The 24,854-nt window shown below is 38.5% G+C and overlaps 1 protein-coding gene across 1 annotated transcript in view; it reads left to right on the forward strand.

Moving 5' to 3' along the window:
• The window catches only part of NBEA (neurobeachin), a gene marked incomplete at its 5' end in the record, with an annotated part of 948,936 nt that overhangs the window by 160,458 nt on the left and 763,624 nt on the right, over window positions 1-24,854 (forward strand). The window contains 2 exons of the mRNA XM_081083035.1: window positions 8,906-9,014; window positions 24,296-24,448. Of these exons, the coding sequence (XP_080939161.1) occupies window positions 8,906-9,014; window positions 24,296-24,448 (262 nt within the window). The remainder of the gene's footprint in view (window positions 1-8,905; window positions 9,015-24,295; window positions 24,449-24,854) is intronic.

A 24,854-nucleotide genomic window follows, 5' to 3' on the forward strand; every position in this document is an offset into this window, starting at 1 on the left:
GGGCACTTAGGCTGTTTCCAAATCTTAGCTATTGTAAATTGTGCTGCTATGAACATAGGGGTGTATATATTCTTTCTGATTGGTGTTTCTAGTTTCTTGGAATATATTCCTAGAAGTGGGATCTATGGGTCAAATGGGAGTCCCATTTTTAGTTTTTTGAGGAAACTCCATACTATTCTCCACAGTGGCTGTACCAGTTTGCATTCCCACCAGCAGTGCATGAGGGTTCCTTTTTCTCCACATCCTCAACAGCACTTGTCATTTGACTAAGGAGGCATGAACATACAATGGAGTCAAGACAGTTTCTTCAATAAATGGTGTTGGGAAAATTGGAAAGATACATGCAAAAAAATAAAACTAGACCACTAACTTACACCGTACACAAAATAAACTCAAAATTGGATAAAGGATTTAAACATAAAACAGAAAACCATAGAAATATTAGATGAATCTATAGGCTGCAAAATATCAGACATATACCTAAGCAATATCTTAACTGATACAGCTCCTAGGGCAATGGAAACTAAAGAGAAAATAAACAAATGGGACTACATTAAAAAAAAAAGTTTCTTTACAGCAAAAGTAACCATCAAGAAAACAACAAGAATGCCCACTGCATGGGAGAACATATTTGCCAGCGTTATCACCGATAAGGGTTTAATCTCTAGCATTTACAAGGAACTCATACAACTTAACAAAAGGAAGATAAACAACCCAATCAAAAAATGGGCAATGGAACTAAATAGATAACTTTTTGAAAGAGGATATAAGGAAGGCCAAGCAACAATATGAGAACATGCTCAAAGTCACTAATAATTTGAGAGATGCAAATCAAAATGACAGTGCGGTACCAACTCACACCTGTCAGAATGGCTATCATCAACAAATCAACAAATAACAAGTGAAGGTCTACTCTTGCATGAAATTCGTGCATAGGGCCTCTAATTGGTTTATAAAAAAAACCATAGATTTCTGGGTGTTAATTTTGTATCCTGCTACTTTGCCGAATTCATTTATTAATTCTAGTATTTTTTTTTAATGGAGTCCTTGGATTTTCTATGTATAATATTATGTCATCTGTGAATGATGACGATTTTACTTCTTCATTTTCAATTTGGATGCCTTTTATTTCTCTTCTTTGTCTGATCACCATGGCTAGCACTTCCAGGACTATGTCAAACAGGAGTGGTGAGAGTGGACATGCCTGTCTTGTTCTTATTCTTAGGAGAAATGGTTTTAGTTTTTGCCTATTGAGTATGATATTGGATGCAGGTTTGTCATATAAGGCTTTTATTATGTTGAGGTATGAGCCTTCTAATCCCACCTTGCTGAGAGTTTTTATCAAAAAAGGGTGTTGGATTTTGTCAAATGCTTTCTCTGCATCAATTGATATGATTATATGGACTTTATCTTTCAATTTGTTTATGTGCTGTATCACCTTTATTGATTTGCGGATATTGTACCATCCTTGCATCCCTGGGTTAAATCCCATGGTGTATGATCTTTCTGATGTACTGCTGGATCCGATTTGCTAGAATTTTGTTGAGAATTTTGGCATCTATGTTCATGAGGGATATTGGCCTATAATTTTCTTTCTTTGTGTTATCTTTATCTGGTTTTGGGATAAGTGTAATGCTGGCTTTGTAGAAAGAGTTTGAGAGTGTTCCTTCCTCTTAAATTTTTTGGAATAGTCTGAGGAAGATAGGTTTAATTCTTCTTTGAATATTTGATAAAACTCCCTTGTGAAGCCATCTGGTCCGGGGCTTTTGTTTGTTGAGAGTTTTTTGATTACTGCTTCAATTTCCTCCATAGTTATCAGCTTATTCACATGTTTGATTTTTCCTGATTGAGTTTTGGAAGATTGTATTTTTCTAGGAATATATCCATTTCTTCTACATTAACTAGTTTGTTGGAATAGAGTTGCTCATAGCATATTTTTTTACGATAATTCATATTTGTGGGGTCTGTTGTTATTTTGACTCATTCTTTTCTGATTTTATTTGGGTCCTCTCTCTTTGCTTCTTGGTGAACCTGGCTAGAGGTTCATCAATCTTGTTTATACTTTCAAAGAACCAGTTCTTGGTTTCATTGATCTTTTTTTGGTCTCTATGTCATTTATTTCCCCTCTGATCTTTATTATTTCCTTCTGCTCTGGGTTTTTTTATTGCTCTCTTTGTAATTCTTCAAATTGCAGTGTTAGATGGTTTATTACAAGTTTTTCTTGTTTTTTGAGGTAGGCCTGTAGAGGTATGAACTTCCCTCCCAAGACTGCTTTCACTGTGTCCCATAGGTTTTGGATTGTTGTGTTTTCATTGTCATTTGTTGCCATGATGCTTTTATTTCTTCTTTGGTCTCATTGGTAACCCAATCATTGTTTAATGGCATGCTATTTAACCTCCAAGTGTTTGAATTTTTGTGATTGTTTTTATTGTAGTTTTTCTGTACTAATAATAGCTTAGGTTGCCCTCGCGCCCTCCTGTACAAGGTCATCACAAGATGGCTGCGCTCACAGCGGGGGCGGGGCCCAGAGTCCTCTCTGCATGGTGAGGCATGGAAGAGGCTAGTCCCAGCAGAGGAGGCGGGTTGCGGCAGGGGTGGGCAGTTGTGAGTGATCAAGCTGGTAGAGGAGGGCAGTTGGGGGGCGATTGGGCCAGCAAGGGAGCAGTTAGGCGTCATTCAAGCTGGCAGGGGAGCGGTTATGGGGCGATCAGGCCGCCAGGCAGAAGCAGTTAAGGGCAATCAGGCAGGCAGGCAGTTTATTATAAAGTTAAATGTACACTTATTTTATTATTCAACCTTTCTACTCCTGGGATTGTGAGAAATGAATGAAAACTCTGTTCACACAAAAACCCTTTTGTGAATGTTTATAGTAGTCCTATTCATAATTGCTATTAACATATATAATTCAAATGTATACAAATTGTTGCAATCCATTCATACAATGGCATTATATTGAATAGTTAAAAGGAATAAACTCTTGATGTACGCAACTACTTGGGTGAATCTCAAAGGCAGTATGTTGAGGTCAATGACATACTCAGATTATATATTGTGTGATTCCATTTATATGAAAATCATGAGAAGTCAAAAGTATAGTGATGGATAAGAGGTAAGTGCTTACCTAAGGTTACTGGTGTTGGGAGACTGTGGCTTATAAAGATGTAAAGGGATAGGATAAATGAGTATTTCTGATATGATGTAACTGGTATCTATCTTGATTTTGGTGAGATTATACAAATCTATATATCTAACATTCTCAGAACTCTGCATATACACATAAAATAAACAGGTTAGTTTTACTGTATAGATCACTTAAAAAAGATAATGATAAACAGAATAGAAAATTATTGGGCATACAGGGTGGGCAAAAGTACATTTACAGTTGTTCATATGGAAAATAATTCAATGATAAATAACAATACAAGAATGAACTCTGCATTTCCCATACTCACAACTGTAAACCTACTTTTGCCATACCATATACGTAGAGTCAAATAATTATTTCAGCTTTCTGTGTAATAAGCTGTTTAAACATTTTTTCCTTTATTTTGTAATTTCAGCACTTCTAGGGTATATTTTTAATCCTGCTTCTGTTAAATAGGCTGAGGGTTGGCTGTAAGTAAAGCCAGCACCAGATAAAGCACTGACCAGTTGGCTTCCCTGCAGTAGCATGCTTTCATTATGAAGGGCATTACATATACAGTTAAGATTAACACATGTAACACATGTGTAGTTACAATCTTTCTATTTTTTCTTTGAAATTTAGTTGTTGTTTTTTAAGTCTAGGAAGTTACAGCATCAAATTTCTAAAGTATTCATGTATTATTATAGTGGTGCTGCTACTTGTTACATGTCCAGGAAGGTTTTCATAAATAGACTAGGGCATTTACTAGTAGAGCATTGAAGTGGCAGTGTGTCATTTGAGGTTAAATTGCACACTGTTAGGTTTTGAGAGCTTTTTGTTTTGTTTTGTTTTACATTAGAGCCTTTTCAGTTAATATCTATCAGCCATTTTATAGATATGAATGGAGCTGATCAAGAGACTCTTGTTCTCAAACTATGTAAATACTGATAGATATTATGTAATAACACATTATGTCATAACGGATTTATAATTCATTTACATGATCAAATTTTTAAATTTTGTTTCTTTGATAAGACAAATTGTTATACCTTTCAATCACACTTTAATAAACGTTGATGTTTTTTGGCTATGAATATATTTTGTCAGAAATAAAATAGGCTAATGAAATATAAAATCAAAGATTGTTACCAAAAAAAGGTAAAAATGTGTTACAGCTTGACAAACTTTTAATAGAGCCTTTCAAGAATGCTCTTAAAAAGCCATGATAGTGGTAGCAATTGAATGGCTACCTATCTCGTAGCAGGTTGAAAGAAAAGAGAGAGATTACAGAGGAGAGTTTTCATGGTGAAGTGCAGGCTCAGTGATTTCATGTGCTACCCAGTGTATTCCATCCATCCTTACATTTTATTGTGCTGCATTTCACTCTTTTCTTTTTTTAACTTGCAGATAAGTGTATTTTACTTAATTTAGCATATATCTCCACTTGTTTTCTTATTTGATGAATGTAACAGTTTGTGTACCAGGATTCATTGCATATGTAGGCAGGTAGGCAATGGTCTTTTGAGATAGCATCTTCAGGAATATATTGTCTAAAAGTGACAGCTAAATGTACCTGGAGTTGGAAACTTTTGGTTTGGGCGTTTCTAATTTTGAACTGTGAAAAAATTTAACTCTTCTAACTTACTGTGAGATTTTTTGTGTGTGTATGTTGCTGGAAATTGTGTTGAGTGTAAAATTATCTTGAGTTGGACTTGAGTTGATTTCTTTTACAGTTTTATTCTTGCTATGATCACTCTCATCTCCAAAGAGCTTCGTAGTGGAAAAAATTAGCATTAAAACTATAGTATTAGATATTTTATATAAGTTTAATTATCTTTTGCAAGATTTCAATCTATTTCAATACTAAAGTAAGCTACCTAAGACATGAAACTTTATGAAAAAGCCAAAAGACTCTCCCTCCCCTTATTGGCACCTTAAATCTTATTAGGACTTAATCTACTTCTGAATTTATTCTGACAGTTACTTTGCTTGTAGTGAGTGTTTTTTAAAGATTAAAAACAAATTTTTATAAAGGGATGTGTTGAATTTCTGAATGAATATAGAATATTTTATTTTAACACTATTAATTCCATTCTTAATATATTTAAACAACTCATCAAATTGAGGTACTTGCTTGTACAAAGCAAATTGAGAAGTGATTTTCTATATTCTAAGAACCGCTTTTGAACTGAAACTTAGGTTATATATTTAATATTAATCATTTCAGTAATAAAGTAGGTCTATATGATATATTTTATCTTTAAATAAAGTACCTCAAATAATAAAATAATATTAAAATCAAGTAAAAATCTATAGTTATATAAATTTTAATGGAACCTAAATATAGTCATATTTTTTTTATTAGAAACAGAATTTAGTTATATTTTTACACAGTTATTAAAATTATTTCGTGTTAATGGACCAAGACTGGTGTGTGTGTGTGTGTGTGTTTTAAGATAATATGGGCCAGAAAGCTCTGGACATTTTAATAAACATAGTAACTTGTTAAATGTATTATACTATTTTTTCAATTTTCCTAAGGCCTAGACCTTTATAAGTATATCACTTGAAATAAATATTATTTCCTAGTTTACTTGAAGCTTATTAAAAATTGGAAGATTGTTATTATTTTTAAGATATAACCCTAAAAATATTTAGTGTTATTTTCCATTAAAGGAGACAGAATTAAAAACCCATTAACTGTTTCTGAAGTGGAATTGCTACGTATAGAACATCTGTTACAATGTCTTTTGAAAAGTTTAGCAGTTTTACCTTATGAGATAAAAATCAGAGTACTTTTTATCTATCAAGTAAAAAAATTCTGTGAACATCTCTTTCTAGCAATTGCTACACTTTTCAAGAGATTTTCTCGTTTTGGCTGACACAGATACTTACTTTTGATTTATCCTATATATTTAGATCCTCTACAGTTGAACTGATGTGTCTAGACAGGAAGTGGTATGTAGGAGATATAGGAATGGGCTGAAGTATCCTTTATATTTGCCTTTGTATCTAGGGGAGTTGGAAATAGGCAAGAATGGAGAGAAATTTTGTATGGCAGTACACAGAATTTTGCAAGTTTATTGTGAGCCCTGCAGCAATCCGATGCATTTTAGTTACTGGTAAGTTTGTTAAATTATGTTTGAAAATTTACCTCTTCGAAGATGGCCATCTCTTTACTATTACATCTACCATGTCAAATATATCTATTTTAAAGACTTAAAAAAGATATGGCATTGCTACTGCATTGGGTCTTAGGTATAAATGAATAATACCTTTGTTAGTGAATGAATTTGACTTTTCAATTTTTGTCATAGTTAAAATTGAAGTGAAATTAATATTATATGGGTATTATATCATGTGTTAAGATTTTGGGAAAATAAAATTAATATTTCTGGTTTTGTAATGAATCTCTAGTGTGTTTAGAAGTCTTGAGTTAATTCATTAGATGTTTGAGAAAGAGTTGTCTTTCTGACATAAAAGAATAAGAAAATCTATGGCATCCTTTTAATTTTATATGGGTCTACACAGGAGGAAGATTTATCATAAGAAATACTTTGTGCATTTTTTTATGGACCATAGGGACCATAGTGATGCTTTTTGGTCTTTTTGGCAGTGCTGATGTTTAGGAATCCTAGTCATCTTCCTCTCTAAATCACTAACTCAGATATAGGTTAAAATTCCATGAACAGATTAGGAAATTGTGTGATCTCTCTGCAATCGCTGTCTTCACTCTTTTCAAACATGTAGGCAGAAGTACTATGTATAATAGTACTTAAGCAGTTATTTGTGAAGTGGCTTTGACTATTGATACAATTCATTTAAAATGGACTAGATTGCTTTTAATAGCTGTTCTTTTTTTACAGAAACATTTAAAAAATCCCAAGGAATTCCTTGGGAGTTGTGTTTTTCTTGTAAATATCTACCTTTGGTTTTTAGGACAGAATAAAACAATATCATTGATTTGTAATACTAGTTTACTTGTTTTTGTGGTTTAAAGATACAGGGCCAAATAATGTAATAGAATTTTAATTTCCTGTAATGAAGTACTTTGTTTTCAAATGTACTATATATTTTTTTCTAGCTGAAATCTGTTAAACGATTGATTTTTACAATAATGATAATTTTTGTTAATTATTTTTATGAGAATCCTTTTCTAATTTAAAAAGTATAACCTCACTGTTAGAGAAAAGTATTGTTTGTAATTTTTATTGAAATCAGAAGAGCAACCCTCAGGTAGGTCAGGTAAGTGCCCATGACTCTCAAAACCCTGAACCCTGCCGGCCAGCGCTCTCTGGATATTTTTTACAAAAGAATTTTTTTTTTAATAACTCCAGAGAATATAATAACTTTAGATAATTTAGGTGCCTAATAATTTTCAAGTTTTCCTCATTACCAGATTTTCTTAATTTCTTTTAGGCATGAGTACTTGTGTATTAAAATATTTTTAGAAATTTGAGGCTTTACCCATGCTTGTGAATATAAATAGGGAATTTAGGGTCCTTGTAAAGCACTTTAAATAGATATTATTTTAATAGGTGGTAAAGTCTGGCTTATATCATTTATTGTTATAAACTATGGTAACATATAAGTAGAAATATTGTCATGTATGAATGCTGCTGTTTGAAAATTGTTCTATGTAACTTTCTGAAGTAATATATTACCACAGCTTAATTAATTGTAATACTTTGTTTTTCTTTTGTTTCTTCATTCAGTTACCACATCAAGTGTTTTATGTTTGTCTGGCTCATATCTTTATGTGCTTTTATGTGTTGTATATACATTGTGTTATTGTCACTTTTCATTTTAATATTACATAAATCATTTCTTTTCTCTGCTCTCATGAACTTTCCTGAGGGCATTTAGGGACATAAGTAACATGTTTCATTTGTCTCCAGATATATATTTTTTATTGACCCTTACCCAGAAGTGAGGATATTATTTCCACTGATTTTTTTTTTAGAGAGAGTGGAAGGGAGGGTGAGGGAGAGGAGAGAGAGAGAGAGAGAGAGAGAGAGAGAGAGAGAGAGAGAGATCAGTGTGAGAGACACATCCATTGGTTGGTTGCGTCCCGCATGCACCCTGACTGAGGACAGGAGTGGGGATTTGGGTAGGGGTTAAACCTACAACCCCCAGGTAGGTCAGGTAGGTGCCCATGACCTGTAGTTGAACCTGTGATCCTCTAGTGTACAAGCTGACGCTCTAACCACTGAACCCTGCTGGCCAGGGCTCTCTGGATATTTTAAGAGTCTCATGCTCTACCGACTGAGCTAGCCGGGCACTTCCTCTCTGGATATCTTAAAAAAAAGTAATAAAAATAGGTCTAAATGAAAGGTTTATTGAAAAAGTCAGTGTGTTCTTCCAAAACAATCTTGTATACCTATTTAAAATTCTCTAAGATAACATGTTCTTTAAAGAAATATTATGATAAAGTCTTTATTATGATGAAGTGACATTTTGGGGTGTGTTTCTTATGTTAACTTTACTTGAAACAGGGAATATATATGTGTATAGGTAAACTTAGATGTTTTGCCTTGTAACATAAAAAAATCTACACAGTTATTTCTTGATTTATGATATTTAATTTTAAATAGATGAAACTAGTTTTCTCATGTTTGTAAGAAATATATTATTGTATAAATAAGGTATAATAGTCATTGTCAGCAAAACAGATTTGATTTAAACGTGGTTGTCTTTTGTCATAAAAATATTGAAATTGAACACTATTTATAATCAACAGTTGATGGTTATATAATGAAATTATCTGTACTTTACATGCAGTGCTACTCTTTTGGCTTTCCTGGTTGAACTGCTTAAAAGTTCGGTAGCCATGCAAGAACAGATGCTGGGTGGAAAAGGCTTTTTAGTCATTGGCTACTTACTTGAAAAGGTAAGTGATATGTAATGATGATTTTATTGTGTAGCCTTCAAAGATGGACAACTGATAATCACTAATTATAGTTTTTCTATAGTTTCCTTTTCCATTAACTGTACAGAGGCTATATTTTAGGCTAACTCATAAACAATTTTATATTATGGACCTAGATGTAAGTGTAGACATTGAACTAAATTGGGTTAGAAATTTATATAATTAAGAAACTCTGAGTGAAAATAGAAACTAAAAAAAAAATATGTCACCTGCTTTTCTTCAAAGTTATGTTTGTTCTTAATTCTTTTTTAATTATGGAAAACTGTTTCCTATATCTTGAGTATTGATAATTGCCTAGATTTATCTGAAATTACATTTTACATGAATGAGAATCTATAAAATGCATTTTCCACATAACTGCACATGACACAGTAACTATCAGGAACTACCCCTTACATAAACTTGTCATTTATTTACTAATATTTTATCATCATAATTTTAAAGAGGTTTTTCTTTTTTAATCCTCACCCAAGGATATTTTTCCATTGATAATCAGAGAGAGTGGAAGAGAGAGGGAAAGACAGAGAGAAACATTGATGTGAGAGAGAGACATCGATTAGTTCCCCCTACATGAGCCCTGACCAGGGCCCGAGCCAGGGAGGAACCTGCAACCAAGATATGTACCCTTGACTGGAATCAAACCCGGGACCCTTCGGTCTACAGGCCTATGCTCTATACCAGTGATGGTGAACCTATGACACGCATGTCAGAAGTGACACGTGAACTCATTTTTTTGGTTGATTTTTCTTTGTTAAATGGCATTTAAATATATAAAATAAATATCAAAAATGTAAGTCTTTGTTTTACTATGGTTGCAAATATCAAAAATTTTCTATATGTGACACGGCACCAGAGTTAAGTTAGGGTTTTTCAAAATGCTGACACGCCGAGCTCAAAAGGTTCGCCATCACTGCTCTATACACTGAGCAAAACTGGCTAGGGCTAAAGTGAGCATTTTTTTCTACACTAAAACTTAGCTTAAAATTAGAAATATTGTGAAAACACTTAAAATAAAATAGACTTCAGTACTTTCTCTTTCTCGGAATTAATGCCCTTAATACTGTCAATTTAGTGGGTAAAAATATTTTCTTGCCCTAACCGGTTTGGCTCAGTGGATAGAGCGTTGGCCTGCAGACTCAAGGGTCCCAGGTTCGATTCCGGTCAAGGGTATGTATGTTGGGTGTGGGCACATCCCCAGTAGAGGGTGTGCAAGAGGCAGCTGATCGATGTTTCTCTCTTATCGATGTTTCTAACTCTCTATCCCTCTCCTTTCCTCTCTGTAAAAAATCAATAAAATATATTTAAAAAAATATTTTCTTGTGGTTTTTATTTGCATTTTTTTTATTTTGAATAATATTGGATATATATATATGTATATATATGTGTGTGTGTGTGTCTATATATATATATATATATATATATATATATATATATTTTATTGGACATTCATTCTTTCTCTTATGTGAAGTGCTTATTTATACTTTTGCCAATTTTCTGTATTACCTTCAATACCCCTGCTCCTAGGCGGTCTGTAATCTACTCTTGGTTTCTGTGATCTTATGTATTCTAGATATTTCTTCTAAGTGGAATCATATAGTATTGTCCTTTTGTAAATGGCTTATTTCACTAAGCATAATATTTACAAGATTCATTGTTGTAGCATATATCAGAACTTTATTCCTTTTTATGACTTAACAATATTCCATTGTATGTATTTATTGCATTTTCTTTATCTATTCATCTGTCAATGGATATTTGTATTGTTTCTATCTTTTGGCTATTATAAATAATGCTGCCATGAATGGTCATATACAAATTTGTGTGTAGACATATGTTTTCATTTCTCTTGGGAAGAAGAAAAATCAATTATCTTACCTATAAGTTGATTTTCAGGGTCCTATTTTATATTTATTTAAGAAATTGACAGACTGTTTTCCAACGTAGCTCTACCATTTTACATTCTTATAAGCTATTGTGTTTTTTTTTTATTCTAGCCATCTTAGTAGGTGTGAAATGGCATATTAGTTTTTATTTACCTTTCTTTGATATCTAATGATAAGCATTTCTTTATGTGTATGTTGCCTATTTATACATATTTTTGAGAAATGTCTATTTAGAACTTTTGCCAATTTTAAATAATTTGAGTTGTCTTTTTTATTATTGAGTTGTAGGAGTTTTTATTCTATATACTAATTCTTTATTAGATGTATGATTTCCAAAGGTAGTGTTCCATTCTGTAGATCACTTTGTGTTATCATTTGCATTTCTCTAATAACAAATTAAGTTTAGCATCCTATCTAATAAAAGAGAAACATGGTAATTAGCCGTTCATCCGCTACCCTTCCCATTGGCTAATCAGGGCGATATGCAAATTAACTTCCAGCCAAGATGGCGGCTGGCAGCCAGGCAGCTTGAAGCGAACATGAGGCTTGCTTACATCAGTGACGAAGGACTCCAATGTTCCCCGCCTGCCGCTACTGGCCTCTGAGCTTGCAGTTTGAAACATTGTTACAAATATAGAAGCTAAACAAAACCCCAGAAACCTACTTTCAGCCAGCCGGGATCTCAGAGCTGGAGTTGATACAGTGTTTCAATTATAGAACCCAAACAAACCAGATACCTGCTTTCAGCAGCAGAGGCCTCAGAGCTGGAGCCAGAGCTAAAGCTGGCCCAGAATTAAAAAAGAAAAGAAAAAAAGGAGTGGTTGGGAGCTTCAGTCACCCGCCATCCTGAAAACAGCCCTCAGCCCCTCACCGAGACTGGCCAGGCACCCCAGTGGGGACCCCCACCCTGAAGGGTGTGTGACCAGCTGCAAACAGCCATCATCCCCTTAATCAGGCTGGCCAGGCACCCCAGTGGGGACCCCTACCCTGATCCAGGAAACCCTTCAGGGCAAACAGCCGGCCCCCACCCGTGCACCAGGCCTCTATTCTATATAGTAAAAGGGTAATATGCCTCCCAGCACTGGGATCAGCAGAGCCGTGAGGACTCCCAGCACTGGGATCAGCGGAGCTGAGAGGTCTCCCAGAACCGGGATCAGTGTGACAGGGGGCAGCGCCCAAACCCCCTGGTTGCCCTGCGGCTCTGTGTGTGACAGGGGGCGGTGCCACAACCTCCCTATCTGCCCTGCTCTGTTTGTGACAGAAGAAGGCGCCCCAACCCTCTGATCAGCCTGCTCTGTGCGTGACGGGGGAGCTCCCCAAACCCCTGATCGCCCTGCAGCTCTGTGTGTGACAGGGTCCAGCGCCCCAACCTCCCGCCCCCCACGGGCCCTGCTCTGTGTGTGACGGGGTAGAGCCATAACCTCCCCATTGGCCCTGTCCAGAGTGTGAGAGTGGCGGCGCCCCAACCCCCTGATCGGCCCTGCTCTGTGGGTGATAGAGGGCGGTGCCCCAACCCCCCACCCACGGGCCCTGCTCTGTGTGTGATGGGGTAGAGCCATGACCTCCCCATCAGTCCTGCCCTGAGTGTGACAGTGGTGGCGCCCCAGCCCCCTGGTCGGCCCTGCTCTGTGGGTGATAGAGGGTGGCGCCCCAACCCCCTGATCCGCCCTGCTCTGTGTGTGACAGGGGGCGTTGCCCCAACTCCCCTATCGGCCCTACTCTGTGAGTGACAGGGGGGAGCTCCTCAACCCCCTAATCGACCCTGCTCTGTGCATGACAGGGGGGAGCTCCCCAACCCCCCTAATGGGTCCTGCTTTTTGAGTGACAGGTGGCAGCGCCCCAACCCCCTGATTGGCCCTGCTCTCTGCGTGACGGGGTGGCACCTCAACCTCCCCATCGACCGTGCCTTGAGTGTGACAGGGGGCGGTGTCCCAAGCCCCGAATTGGCCCTACCCTGAGCGTGACTGAGCGTGGCATCGCAACCTCCCGATCCGCCCTGCTCTGTGCATGACAGGGGGCGGCGCCCCAACTCCCCAATCGGCTCTGCTCTGAGCCTGACCAGGGCCTGCACCTAGCGATTGGGCCTGCCCTCTGCCACCCGGGAGCAGGCCTAAACCAGCAGGTCGTTATCTCCCTAGGGGTCCCATACTGCAAGAGGGCACAGGCCAGGCTGAGCGCCCCCCCCCCCGCCCCACCCCCCGAAGTGCACAAATTTTTGTGCACCGGGCCTCTAGTCCTATATAATAAAACCCTAATGTGCAAATTGATCAAATGGCAGAATGACTGGCAGAACAACCAGTCTCTATGACACGCACTGCCTCCCCGAGAGGGAGGTTATCGTCAGAAGCAATTGGGGGAATGGCCAGCCAAGGTGGGTGCCAGCAGGGGCCCCCCAATTGCTCTGCCCGCAGGTTGCCCCACAGATGGCCCTGATCACTGGTCAGGTCTAGGGACCCTACCCTATATATATTGGAAGAAGTCTCTTAGATTTAAAAATTAAAACCTGACAAGGCTACTCTAACACTGAAAAAACAGGATAATGCAGCAATGACATGCATGGACTCTGGCTTGCACATTTTGTGGGCAGCCCTGATTCTGACACTTATAACTGTGTGATAAAGCCAATTACTTAACCTCTCTGCTTCAGTTTTTCCACCCATAAGATGGGGAAAATGGTACGGCTGCCTCAGAAGGATCATGTTATGTACTATTTTTTTATAATCAGGGCAAAAAAAAATGTAACTGCTATAAAACAGAAAGATGCCTTTCACCTGTATGAAAAGTATGGTCACTGGTGCATGTAGCATCCTGGATTGCGAGAGGGATATCCGACTGCCAGTTTAGCCCCAACATCCCCTGAGGGGTGGGGTCCTGGATTGCAAGAGGGCGCAGGCCGGACTGAGGGACATCCCCCCCCTCCCCCGCCACCATGCATGAATTTCATGCAGCAGGCCTCTAGTTTTTATATATTTATTGTCTTTTTGGTTATATTCTTTCATTAAAACCTGCAGTGTTTGCCCTTTTTCATTTGAATTGTCTATCATTTTCTTATTAAGTTGTGGAACTTCTGTATATATCCCAGATAGGACTCCTTTGTTGAATATGTAGCAAATATCTCTTCCTTTGTGGCTTGCCTTTTCACTCTCTTAATGGTATTTTTTAATGAACAAAAGTCCTTAACTTTAATATATGTAAAGTTTTCATTTTCTTTTATGATTAACCCATTTTGGATTCTTATGTATGCCAAAGCCATAAGACTCAAAATTATGTTTTACTTTTCACATTTAGATTTATAGTCAACCTCCAGTTGCATTTTGTATATGGTATAAAGTATAAAGGGCAAAATTTATTTCTCTCTCTCTCTCTCTTTCTCTTTCTCTCTCTCTCTCTCTCTCTCTCTCTCTCTCTCTCTCTCTCTCTCTCTCCCTGTCTCTCCATGTATATATATGTAAATAAATAACTGGGTGACCATGTGTACATTAGGTCATTTCCAAAATCTTACTATTGTGTGTCTTTTTTCTTATCTTTGATCCAGTACAACATTATTTTGATACCTCATAGTGTGCCATCTAGTTTTATTGTTTTTCAAAATTGCCTTGGCTATTCTTGGGTCTCTGCTTGAGCATATACATCAGCTTTTCAATTTTCACACACAAAAAAAAAATTTCCTAGGATTTTTATTGTATTATATTGATTTTTATATTGAATCTTTTATTTCATACACTTCTTATATCATTCTGTTTATTTAAGTCTCTTGATTTCTGTGTAGAAAAAATTTTGCTGGATTTTTTCCTAGACAGTTGAGGTTTTATAAATTTCCTTTTTTTTTTTAAATTTCTCATTGGTATGTAGAAATACAATTGGTGTTTATATTGATCTTTTATATACTGATCTTGCTATTCCTCTATTAAACCTAGTAGTTTGTAGATTTTTTAAAAAATTCTGTTATAAATTATATATCTGAGAATGACAATTTTTTTGTTTCTAATAGTTTTTATGCCCCGGCCCCCTCCTTGACTACCTGTACTATCTAAGCCATTCAGTATAGTGTCAAGTAGAGGTTGTAATGGTGGGCTTTCCTAACTTATTTCAGATTTCATGGGCAAAGATTTCAATAATTTTCCACTAAGTAAGATATAGGCTATAAATTACATTTTGTTGATTTTTAAAAATCAAATTAAGAAACTATTTCAAGTTTGCTAAGTGTTTTCTTTATCGAAAACAGGTATTGAATTTTGTCAAGTGCTTTTTCTGCATTATTTGAGATAGTTATAATGTTTCTACATTTTTTTTATTGGTTTAGTGAATTACATTGATTTTCAAATGTGAAACCATTCTTATATTCCTGGAATCCTGTCTAGTCTTAAATTCATTTCCATTCCCACCAATTTTCATCTCTTTACTTCCCTTAAAATGGCTGTGTCACCAGTAGGCTCCATATTCTTACTTTATGATTCTCAGTCTACATCTAACTTGACCTTTTAATAATATTTCAGTTTAACATTCTTTCCTTGAAATGCTTTCTTCAGTTGTATTTTGTGACAGTATTCTTTGATTCTTCTTCCCTCCTTGGCCCTTTTTATTCTCTCCTTGTAGTTCCTCCCCTTGTTTCTAAATTTTAAAGATTGTAGTATCTTATTATCAAATCCTGGAAACCTTTTTACTTTTCTGTTTACATTTAATTGAGTTTACCATTCCCTTAACTTTCATTATCCTGTAAATACTACATATTCTCAAAAATATATCTCAAACCACAATCTTTCCTTTGACTGCTAATCTCTCATATTCAGCTTCAGATGGATGTCTAATAAGCTTCATAAATATAATTATCCAAACTTACTTTTTATTTTCCTTCATAATCTTTAATCCTTCAGTCTTCTCTTAGTTAACAATAACACCATTCAACAAGTACTTCAGACCAAAAATGTTAATCCTTTTTTTAAGAGCATTTTCTTTTCTTTTTAAAAAAATTTATTATTTTTATTGTTATTGATTTCAGAGCAGAGGAGAGAGGGAGAGATAGAAACATCAATGATGAGAATCAATGATTGGCTGACTTCTGTACGCCCCCTTCTGAGCATTGAGCCTGCAACCCAGACATGTGCCCTTGACCAGAATCGAACTTGGGAACTTTCAATCTGCAGGCTGATGCTCTATCCACTGAGCCAAACTGGCTAGGGCAATGTTAATCCTTTTTGACTGTACTTTTTCACACAGTAAATTTGTACTCTCAGCAAATTGTATTGCTTAGTATCAAAACATAGCCCGAATCAATAACTACTTTATACTTACTATTCTACACCTTTCTATATCAATATGCAAAGCGTATATAAAAGCGTAATATGCAAATAGATCGAATGGCTGAATGACTGGTTGCTATGATGTGTACTGACCACCAGGGGGCAGACACTCAAAACTGGAGCTGCCAGCCAACCTCTTGGTCCCTCCCCCCAGCTGGCAAGCTCTGATTGCCCGATGGGGAACAGGGAACGGGGTGGGTGGCAGCAGTTGTGGGCAGTATCAGACCAAGGTGGGTGCAAGGATTTGGGGCCCTGATCACCCTGCCAGTTGCCCCAAATACAGGGCGACTAGTGTTGGCAGAAGGGGGCGGGGCCGGCTGCTGGCAACCTGGGAAGATTGGCCCTCATCACAGGCCAGGCCTAGGGACCCTACACATGCAAGAATTTTGTGTGCCAGGCCTCTAGTACATTGATACTATCTTAGTTCAAATTGCCATCTTTCACCATTGGTTACCCATAGTCCATTTTTCACTTGCAGTCAGACTAAAATGTGCCAGATCTTACAAGTCTATCCTTTTTATAGTAAATTCACAAATTTCTTACTTCTGATAACATATATTTAACATTCTCCTTTTTCCCATTTCTTTTGTAGTCACAAGAGGGGCCTTGATATTCATCACATTTAGACTGTTTCATGAAAAACTTTTAATGTATTTTGCCAAAATATGAATATTCTTGAATATATTATTACTGAATAATAGATAATAAAGAGGCCTTTTAGCCTTTCTTATAAAAACTAAAATGGTAGCCATGTGCCCATCACAGCACTTTTGCATTCCCTCCCTGCCCCTCCCCCATCACTTTAGATCATTCTTTCCATAGATACACACATGGTTTGATTATACACTTCATTCAAGATTTTGCTCCTGACACCTTATCATAAAAGGCTTCCATGATCACTCTAAATAGAATAGTAACCCTTCCCTGACCATCAGTATCTGTCTACCCTGCTAATTTTTACAGTACTATTCTGATATTTTTAAAAAATTGTTTATTTTCTAGCTCCTTTCACTAGAACAGGGGTGGGCAAACTTTTTGACTCGAGGGCCACTGTGGATTCTTAAACTGGACCAGAGGGCCGGAACAAAAGCATGGATGTAGTGTTTGTGTGAACTAATATAAATTCAAAGTAAACATCATTACATAAAAGGGTACGGTCTTTTTTTTTTTAGTTTTATTCATTTCAAACGGGCCGGATCCGGCCCGCGGGCCGTAGTTTGCCCACGGCTGCACCAGAATGTAGTTTTCAGATTCATGAAAGCAGGGAAAATATATTTTTTCCTCACCTTATTGCTGTGTCTTCACCTAAAAGGGTGTCTGACAATAGATATTTGTTGAATAAATGAAATGCACTTACATGCTTCTTTGATTACCTAAAAAGAATATGCTTTCTCAGATGATTGTTTTTATATATTTATTTATTTAAGATTTATATTGTTTTTTATTGATTTCAGAGAGAGGAAGGGAGAGGGAGAGAGAAATAGAAACATCAGTGATGAGAGAGAATCATTGATTGGTTGCCTCCTGCACGCCCCATACTGAGCATCAAATCTGCAACACAGGCATGTTCCTTTTATGGGAATTGAACCCAGGGCCCTTCAGTCTGTAGGCTGACGCTCTATCCACTGAGCCAAACCATTTAGGGCTATACTGTTTTATTTTTAAATAATCGGCTGCCAGGTGAATAGTATTTGTACTAATAAAAGGGTAATATACTAATTAGACTGGATAAACCGGACATCTTTTGGACGTCCTTCTGGACAAAGCCACGGTGGCGGAGCCGAGGCAGAGGCGGTTAGGGGCAATCAGGCAGGCAGGCAGAGCAGTTAGGGGCGATCAGGCTGGCAGGGGAGAGCAGTTAGGGGTTATCAGGCCGGCAACGGAGCAGTTAGGGGCATCAGGCAGACAAGCAGAGGCGATTAGGGGTGATCAGACAGGCAGGCTGAGGGGTTAGGGGCAATCTGGCAGGCAGGCCGAGGGATTAGGGGTGATCCGGCAGGCAGGCAGGTGAGCGGTTAGGAGCCAGCGGTCCCGGATTGCGAGAGGGATTCCTTACTGCTAGGCATCCCCCGAGGGGTTCCCGGTTTGGAGAGGGTGCAGGCTGGGTTGAAGGAACCCCCCTGACCCCTGAGCATGAATTTCGTGCACTAGGCCTCTAGTAGATAATAAAGATTCCATTTCTATTTTATCATCAACTGATAACAAGTTAATGATTAGCTGTCTTACCTTTATCTCCTTGTCTGGAAAGGTATTACATTATTATCAAGGAAGGTAGTCTAGAATCTGTAAGATATCAAAGAAGGTATTCTGATGAGACGCCTTGATATTCATCACATTTAGAATTTCATGAAAAACTTTTAATGTATTTTGTTTTATTTTGCCAAAATATGAATGTTCTTGAACCTATTATTACTGAATAAGAATGGGATCCTGTCTAATAAAAGAGAAACATGGTAATTAGCCGTACATCCGCTACCCTTCCCATTGGCTAATCAGGGAGATATGCAAATTAACTGCCAGCCAAGATGGCGGCCGACAGCCAGGCAGCTTGAAGCGAACATGAGGCTTGCTTGCTTCAGTGACGGAGGACTCCAACGTTCCCCGCCTGCCTTGCCGGCCTCTGAGCTTGCAGTTTGAAACATTGTTACAAATATAGAAGCTAAACAAAACCCCAGAAACCTGCTTTCAGCCAGTGGGATCTCAGAGCTGGATTTGATACAGAGTTTCGATTATAGAAACCAAACAAACCAGATACCTGCTTTCAGCAACAGAGGCCTCAGAGCTGGAGCCAGTGCTAAAGCTGGCCCAGAATAAAAAAAAGAAAAAGAAAAAAAGGAGTGGTTGGGAGCTTCAGTCACCCGCCAGCCTGAAAACAGCCCTCAGACCCTTACCAAGACTGGCCAGGCACCCTAGTGGGGACCCCCACCCTGAAGGGTGTGTGACCAGCTGCAAACAGCCATCATCCCCTCACTCAGGCTGGCCAGGCACCCCAGTGGGGACCCCCACCCTGATCCAGGACACCCTTCAGGGCAAACCAGCCGGCCCACACCCATGCACCAGGCCTCTATCCTATATAGTAAAAGGGTAATATGCCTCTCAGCACCGGGATCAGCGGAGCCGAGAGGCCTCCCGGCACCGGAATCAGCATGACAGGGGGCAGCACCCAAACCCGTGATAGCCCTGCGGCTCTGTGTGTGACAGGGGGTGGGGCCACAACCTCCCTATCCTCCCTGCTCTGTTCGTGACAGGGGAAGGTGCCCCAACCCCCTGATCGGCCCTGCTCTGTGCCTGATACGGGGGAGCTCCCCAACCCCCTTATTGACCCTGCTCTGTGCGTGACAGGGTATGGAGCCCCAACCCCACTGATGGGCCTTGCTCTGTGCATGACAGGGGGCAGCGCCCCAACCCCCTGATTGGTCCTGCTCCGTGCGTGACAGGGTACGGAGCCCCAACTCCCCTGATGGGCACTGCTCTGTGCGTGACAGGGGGTAGCGCCCCAACCCCCTGATTGGCCCTGCTCTCTGCATGACAGGGGGTGGCGCTGCAACCTCCCCATCGATCCTGTCTTGAGTGTGACGGGGCGATGCCCCAACCCCCCAATTGGCCCTGCTCTGAGCCCGACCAGGGCCTGCACCTAGGGATTGGGCCTGCCTCTGCCACCCAGGAGCAGGCCTAAGCCAGCAGGTCATTATCTCCCGAGGGGTCCCAGACTGCGAGAGGGCACAGGCTGGGCTGAGGGACCTCTCCTCCCACCCGAGTGCCCAAATTTTTGTGCACTGGGCCTCTAGTATATTACATAAGCTGTGTGAAATTATAACAAGTGAAGGAGCTGGCTGAAGCTTTAAATATCCACTGATCTCTTATTTAAATGTATTCTCCTATACATTAATAGTACTTTAGAATTTGAATGTATTATATTCTTTTCATTAAAGTTCCTTTAAAATGAGAGCCCGATTCTTGCTGTTTTGTTTCTACTCAAATATTTGTTTTTGTCCCTCTGTCTCTTGTAATCATTCAGCTATTTGTTAGAACCATTTACTTTATCTTCTTAAAACATTATCATGTAGCCCTAGCCAGCTTGGCTCAGTGGATAGAGCGTCAGCCTGCGGACTGAAGGGTCCCAGGTTTGATTCCAGCCAAGGGCACATGCCTGGGTTGCGGGTTCGATTCCCAGTAGGGGACGTGCAAGAGCAGCCGATCAATGATTCTCTCTCATCATTGATGTTTCTATCTCTCTCTCCTTCTCCCTTCTTCTCTGAAATCAATAAAGAAATATATTTTTTTTAAAAAAAAAACATTATCATGTAAAGTTAAGCTTTAAGGCTCATTTTGAATTTTGTAGGATTACTAGAGGCCCAGTGCACCTGTGCACCAGTGGGATCCCTCAGCATGGCCTGTGGGGATCCCTTGTAGGTAACTCTTTGTCTCTTTTTTGCAGCGCTTATGGTTTTATCTTTGTCGTTAAAGATTTCTATAGTAATTATCATGTGTCTTGCTGTGGTTCTTTTTGGCTTCATCTTGTTTGGGACTCTCTGTGCTGATGAGACATTTTTCTTTCCCAAATCAGGGAAGTTTTCTGTCATTATGTCTTCAAATAGGTTTTCTAATCCTTGCTCCTCATCTTGTCCTTCTCGCACCCTTATTATACACGTGTTGCTTTTTTTCATGTTGTCCTATAGGTTTCTTACGCTCTCCTCCTGCTTTCCAATTTTTCTCTCCAATTGCTGTTCACAGGGGGTGTATTTTTCTAACCTGTTTTCTAGCTCACTGATTTGGTCCTCCACTTCTAATCTACTGTTGAAACCTTTCCATTGTGTTTTTTATTGTAGCTATATCATTCTTTATTTCCTCTTGATTCTTACATATGTTCATTTTCTCATTCAGCTGGTTTAGCAACTTTATTACCCTTATTCTGAATCTTTCTCTGACTTATTACTTTCCTTTATTTCATTTAGTTCCTTTTCTGGTGATTCTTCTGTTAACACATTGTTTGCAGGTAGTTTTTATCGCGCACTAACAGGTGGCACGGGCCATTTTTGCTAATTTTTTGCACAAATGGCAACGTTCAGTAAAATTACGATCACTTTAGTTTATGTATTTATATGTTACCCACATTCTACCGCTAGTCTATAAAAAAAAGTATTAATACGTGTCCTGTGCTCTACTACACTGGTAGAACGTATAAATACGTAAAATGTATAAATATGTTTCCCACATACAATGTGTTAATATCCTTTGGTTGTTATTTTCCTTGCTATTTTTGCTGTCTCTTTTTGCCCTGGGCTTCCTGTTTGGGGTCGAGGGGTTGAAGCTCCAGTGGTTCAATGATTTTGAACTCCCTAGACCAAAGGCTGGGTCTGCCTGAGTTTCACACCTGCATTGTCTCTACTCTTAATTGTACCCCCTTCTCCCTCGGTACTGGTCCCTCAGTTGTCCACTTCAGATTCTCGGGGTTGGTGGTGGCCATGCACAGTTACTCTGGTGTGTGACTCCCTGTGATGCCCCAGAGCCCTCTGGCATGCAATTCACTGTGCGGCCCAGCATCCAAGGCAGAATGGTACCCTAGGACCCTCTGGCAGCACACATGCAGTGTGGTCCTGTGATCTGTGGCTGGGGACAACAGGTCGCAACAGCAGCTCTGATCTGGCCTAGGGAAGGCATGTCCCAGATGACAGCTCTATCTGTGTCTGGGGCTGAGCACGTGCCTACTGATAGCTGTCTGTGCTGGGGTGGGGGCACACTGGTCTTTGGCTCTGTACTGGAACCAGTGATGGAGCCGGGCGAGGGGTACCCCTGGCTTGCACTTACAGTGCATACCTGAAGCATGGGCTCCTGGGACACTGGGTTTGGGCTTCTGCGAGGAGGCACAGCTTGGGAGGTCTGTCTTAGGACCTGCCAAGCTATACTGCGCTCTTCACTGCTGGGGCACGGTGGTCGTTCCACACAGGTTATGGCTGGCAAGTGAATCAGTGTACAAGTCTGGTAGTGGTGTTGGAGGCCCATCTGGGTGTTGGTGTGGCTGCACTTTTGGCCTCCGTTGCTCTCCTCTTCAAGATGGCCGGGGCTCCCCGCTAAAGCATTGCCGACCTGGGAGTGCCCAAGGCAGTAGCAGGGGTTCCCCATCTAGGAGAGTCCAAACTGCCAGTCCCCTGGCCTCCTGTGATATCTAACTGCCCCTTACTCCTCCACTAACACACCATAAACATCCACACATTTTCCTCTCGCTCCTTTAGTTACTCACACTCTCTCCCTCCCTGCTGTCCTGTCGGCCCCCATCTGTTTCTCTTCACTACTCTTCATTGTCTCCTACCCTGATTGATATATTGTTGTTGACTACTTGCATATTGTAATCATTTGAGTTTGTAGATTTCTTATGTAGAAGTATGAAAATGCATGGCATGCTTAAATCAAATTTATTGAGTTGTCCTTGTTACAAGCATGATGAATGTAGGTAATATCATACCTTAATAATCCTATACTGATAGTTTGACTTTAATCAGTGGATAATAGAGATAAAGGTGTAATATGACCTGTGATTTAGGGTTGAGTGGTAGGTGATTTTACTACCTTGGGGAGGCTGGTGATACTACGAACATGATCACTAGATGAAGAAGAAGTAATTTGTGTAGGTAGATACATTTTTTGACATTTGAGTTCTTATTATTAGCTTTTTTGAACACCTTTTCCTCTATAATATTTTCTACTGAAATTATACTCTAGGGTAGCATTTTCAATTAAATTTTCCAGTAAAAAATAACTGGTGAAGTTAACTTTAATAATATATTTGATTTAATCTAGTATACTCAAAATATTTCCACTTCAACATATAATCAATATGAAAAAGAGTAATTGGTATTTTGCATTATTTCTTCATTCTAACTCTTCAAAGTCCAGGATGTACATAATTATGGCACATTTCACTTTGGACTAGACCAGGGTTGGGCAAACTTTTTGACTCGAGGGCCACAATGGGTTCTTAAACTGAACCGGAGGGCCGGAACAAAAGCATGAATGGAGTGTTTGTGTGAACTAATATAAATTCAAAGTAAACATCATTACATAAAAGGGTACGGTCTTTTTTTTTTTTTTTTTTAGTTTTATTCATTTCAAATGGGCCGGATCTGGCCCGCGGGCCGTAGTTTGCCCACGGCTGGACTAGACACATTTCAAGGGCTTAGTAATGACATATGACTAGTGGCTACTCTATTGGACAGTGAAGCTTTAAGGTTTGATTTGAATTTTGGAAAATCTATCATTTACCTAAATACTATTGGTTACAGTTTATGTATTGGTGATGGCAGTTGAAAATTCTTGATGGGAGAGCTCAGCAAAGAGATTTGTTATATGAATCTGTGGAAGCTTAAAATATCTAGGGAGAGTATATTTATTCAGAAGAAAGTTCCAAATAAATAATTTTCAGCAGTTTCCATGTTTTAAGTAAAGGACACTTAGGAGTAATCTGAGGCTCATGAATGCCAAAGGAGGACAGTATTTTCAAGCAAATACTATGGATAGGTCAAGAAATTTTATGCTGTGTTTGGTGTAATTCATTTGTAACTTTGAAGAAAGGTTTCAGTAGAATGGTAACATCATTTTATTTTCCCTATGTGTTGGAGTTAGCAAAAGCAGTTCTCTTTACTAATAACTTTTTTTGTATGTATATGTATTATCATGATATTAATTTTTTAAACTTCGTGTGTTTTAATTTTCCCCCATCAATTTCTACAAAAAAGGAATAAAACAATTTATTATTCATAACATATTTTATTTATTTAGCTTGAATTAAGTGGTATTTTAAAACAGATATTTACCTATATCTGCTGTTATCCTAGAAAGAGCTTCAGATAACAAACTATCATTTACAGAATTATCTTAAAATTCTAAGTTTCCAAATAAAATTAAAATTTAAATATCAAAAGAAATTTAAAGTTTTTTAATTTTGTATTTAAAGTATTAGTGATAGCATATGAAAAATTAGTATGTATTTATGTTTAGTCAACAATTTTATACTTTGGTATTATGCATAGTTTTAGTTTGAATTTCTGTTTTCTTTCTTCAGTCCTCACGAGTTCATATAACTAGAGCTGTCCTAGAGCAATTTTTATCCTTTGCAAAATACCTTGATGGATTATCTCATGGAGCACCTTTGCTGAAGCAGCTTTGTGATCATATTTTATTCAACCCAGCCATCTGGATACATACACCTGCAAAGGTATAAATTTATTCTCATTTATTTTATTTTATTTTATTGTAATGTTATAAGTAACTAGAGGCCCAGTGTATGAAATTTGTGCGCTCTGGGACATATTTTATGATTTTGAGCTGCCTTTTGCAATTTTCAAATCTTCCACATAACTTTTTGTAAATAATGTTTAAATTCTGACTTTTATCACAGTTTATTATGTTCATTACAGTGCTAATCTCAACCCTGGAGTTTGTTCACTATTTCAACAAGGTGTTTGACTTATCTTTTCTCTGTTTACATGGTTAGACTTCGCATATTGTGGCAATGGGTTACGATATTTTGAAGTTGCATCAGACTTTTAAGATATATGACAATAATATGTACTTTTTGCAAATATGACATAACTATCTGACATTCTGTGCTTTTTGAGCTG

This window comes from Myotis nattereri (genome assembly GCF_964212035.1).
Source record: "Myotis nattereri genome assembly, chromosome: 2".
In the NCBI taxonomy this organism is placed as follows: Eukaryota; Metazoa; Chordata; class Mammalia; order Chiroptera; family Vespertilionidae; genus Myotis; species Myotis nattereri.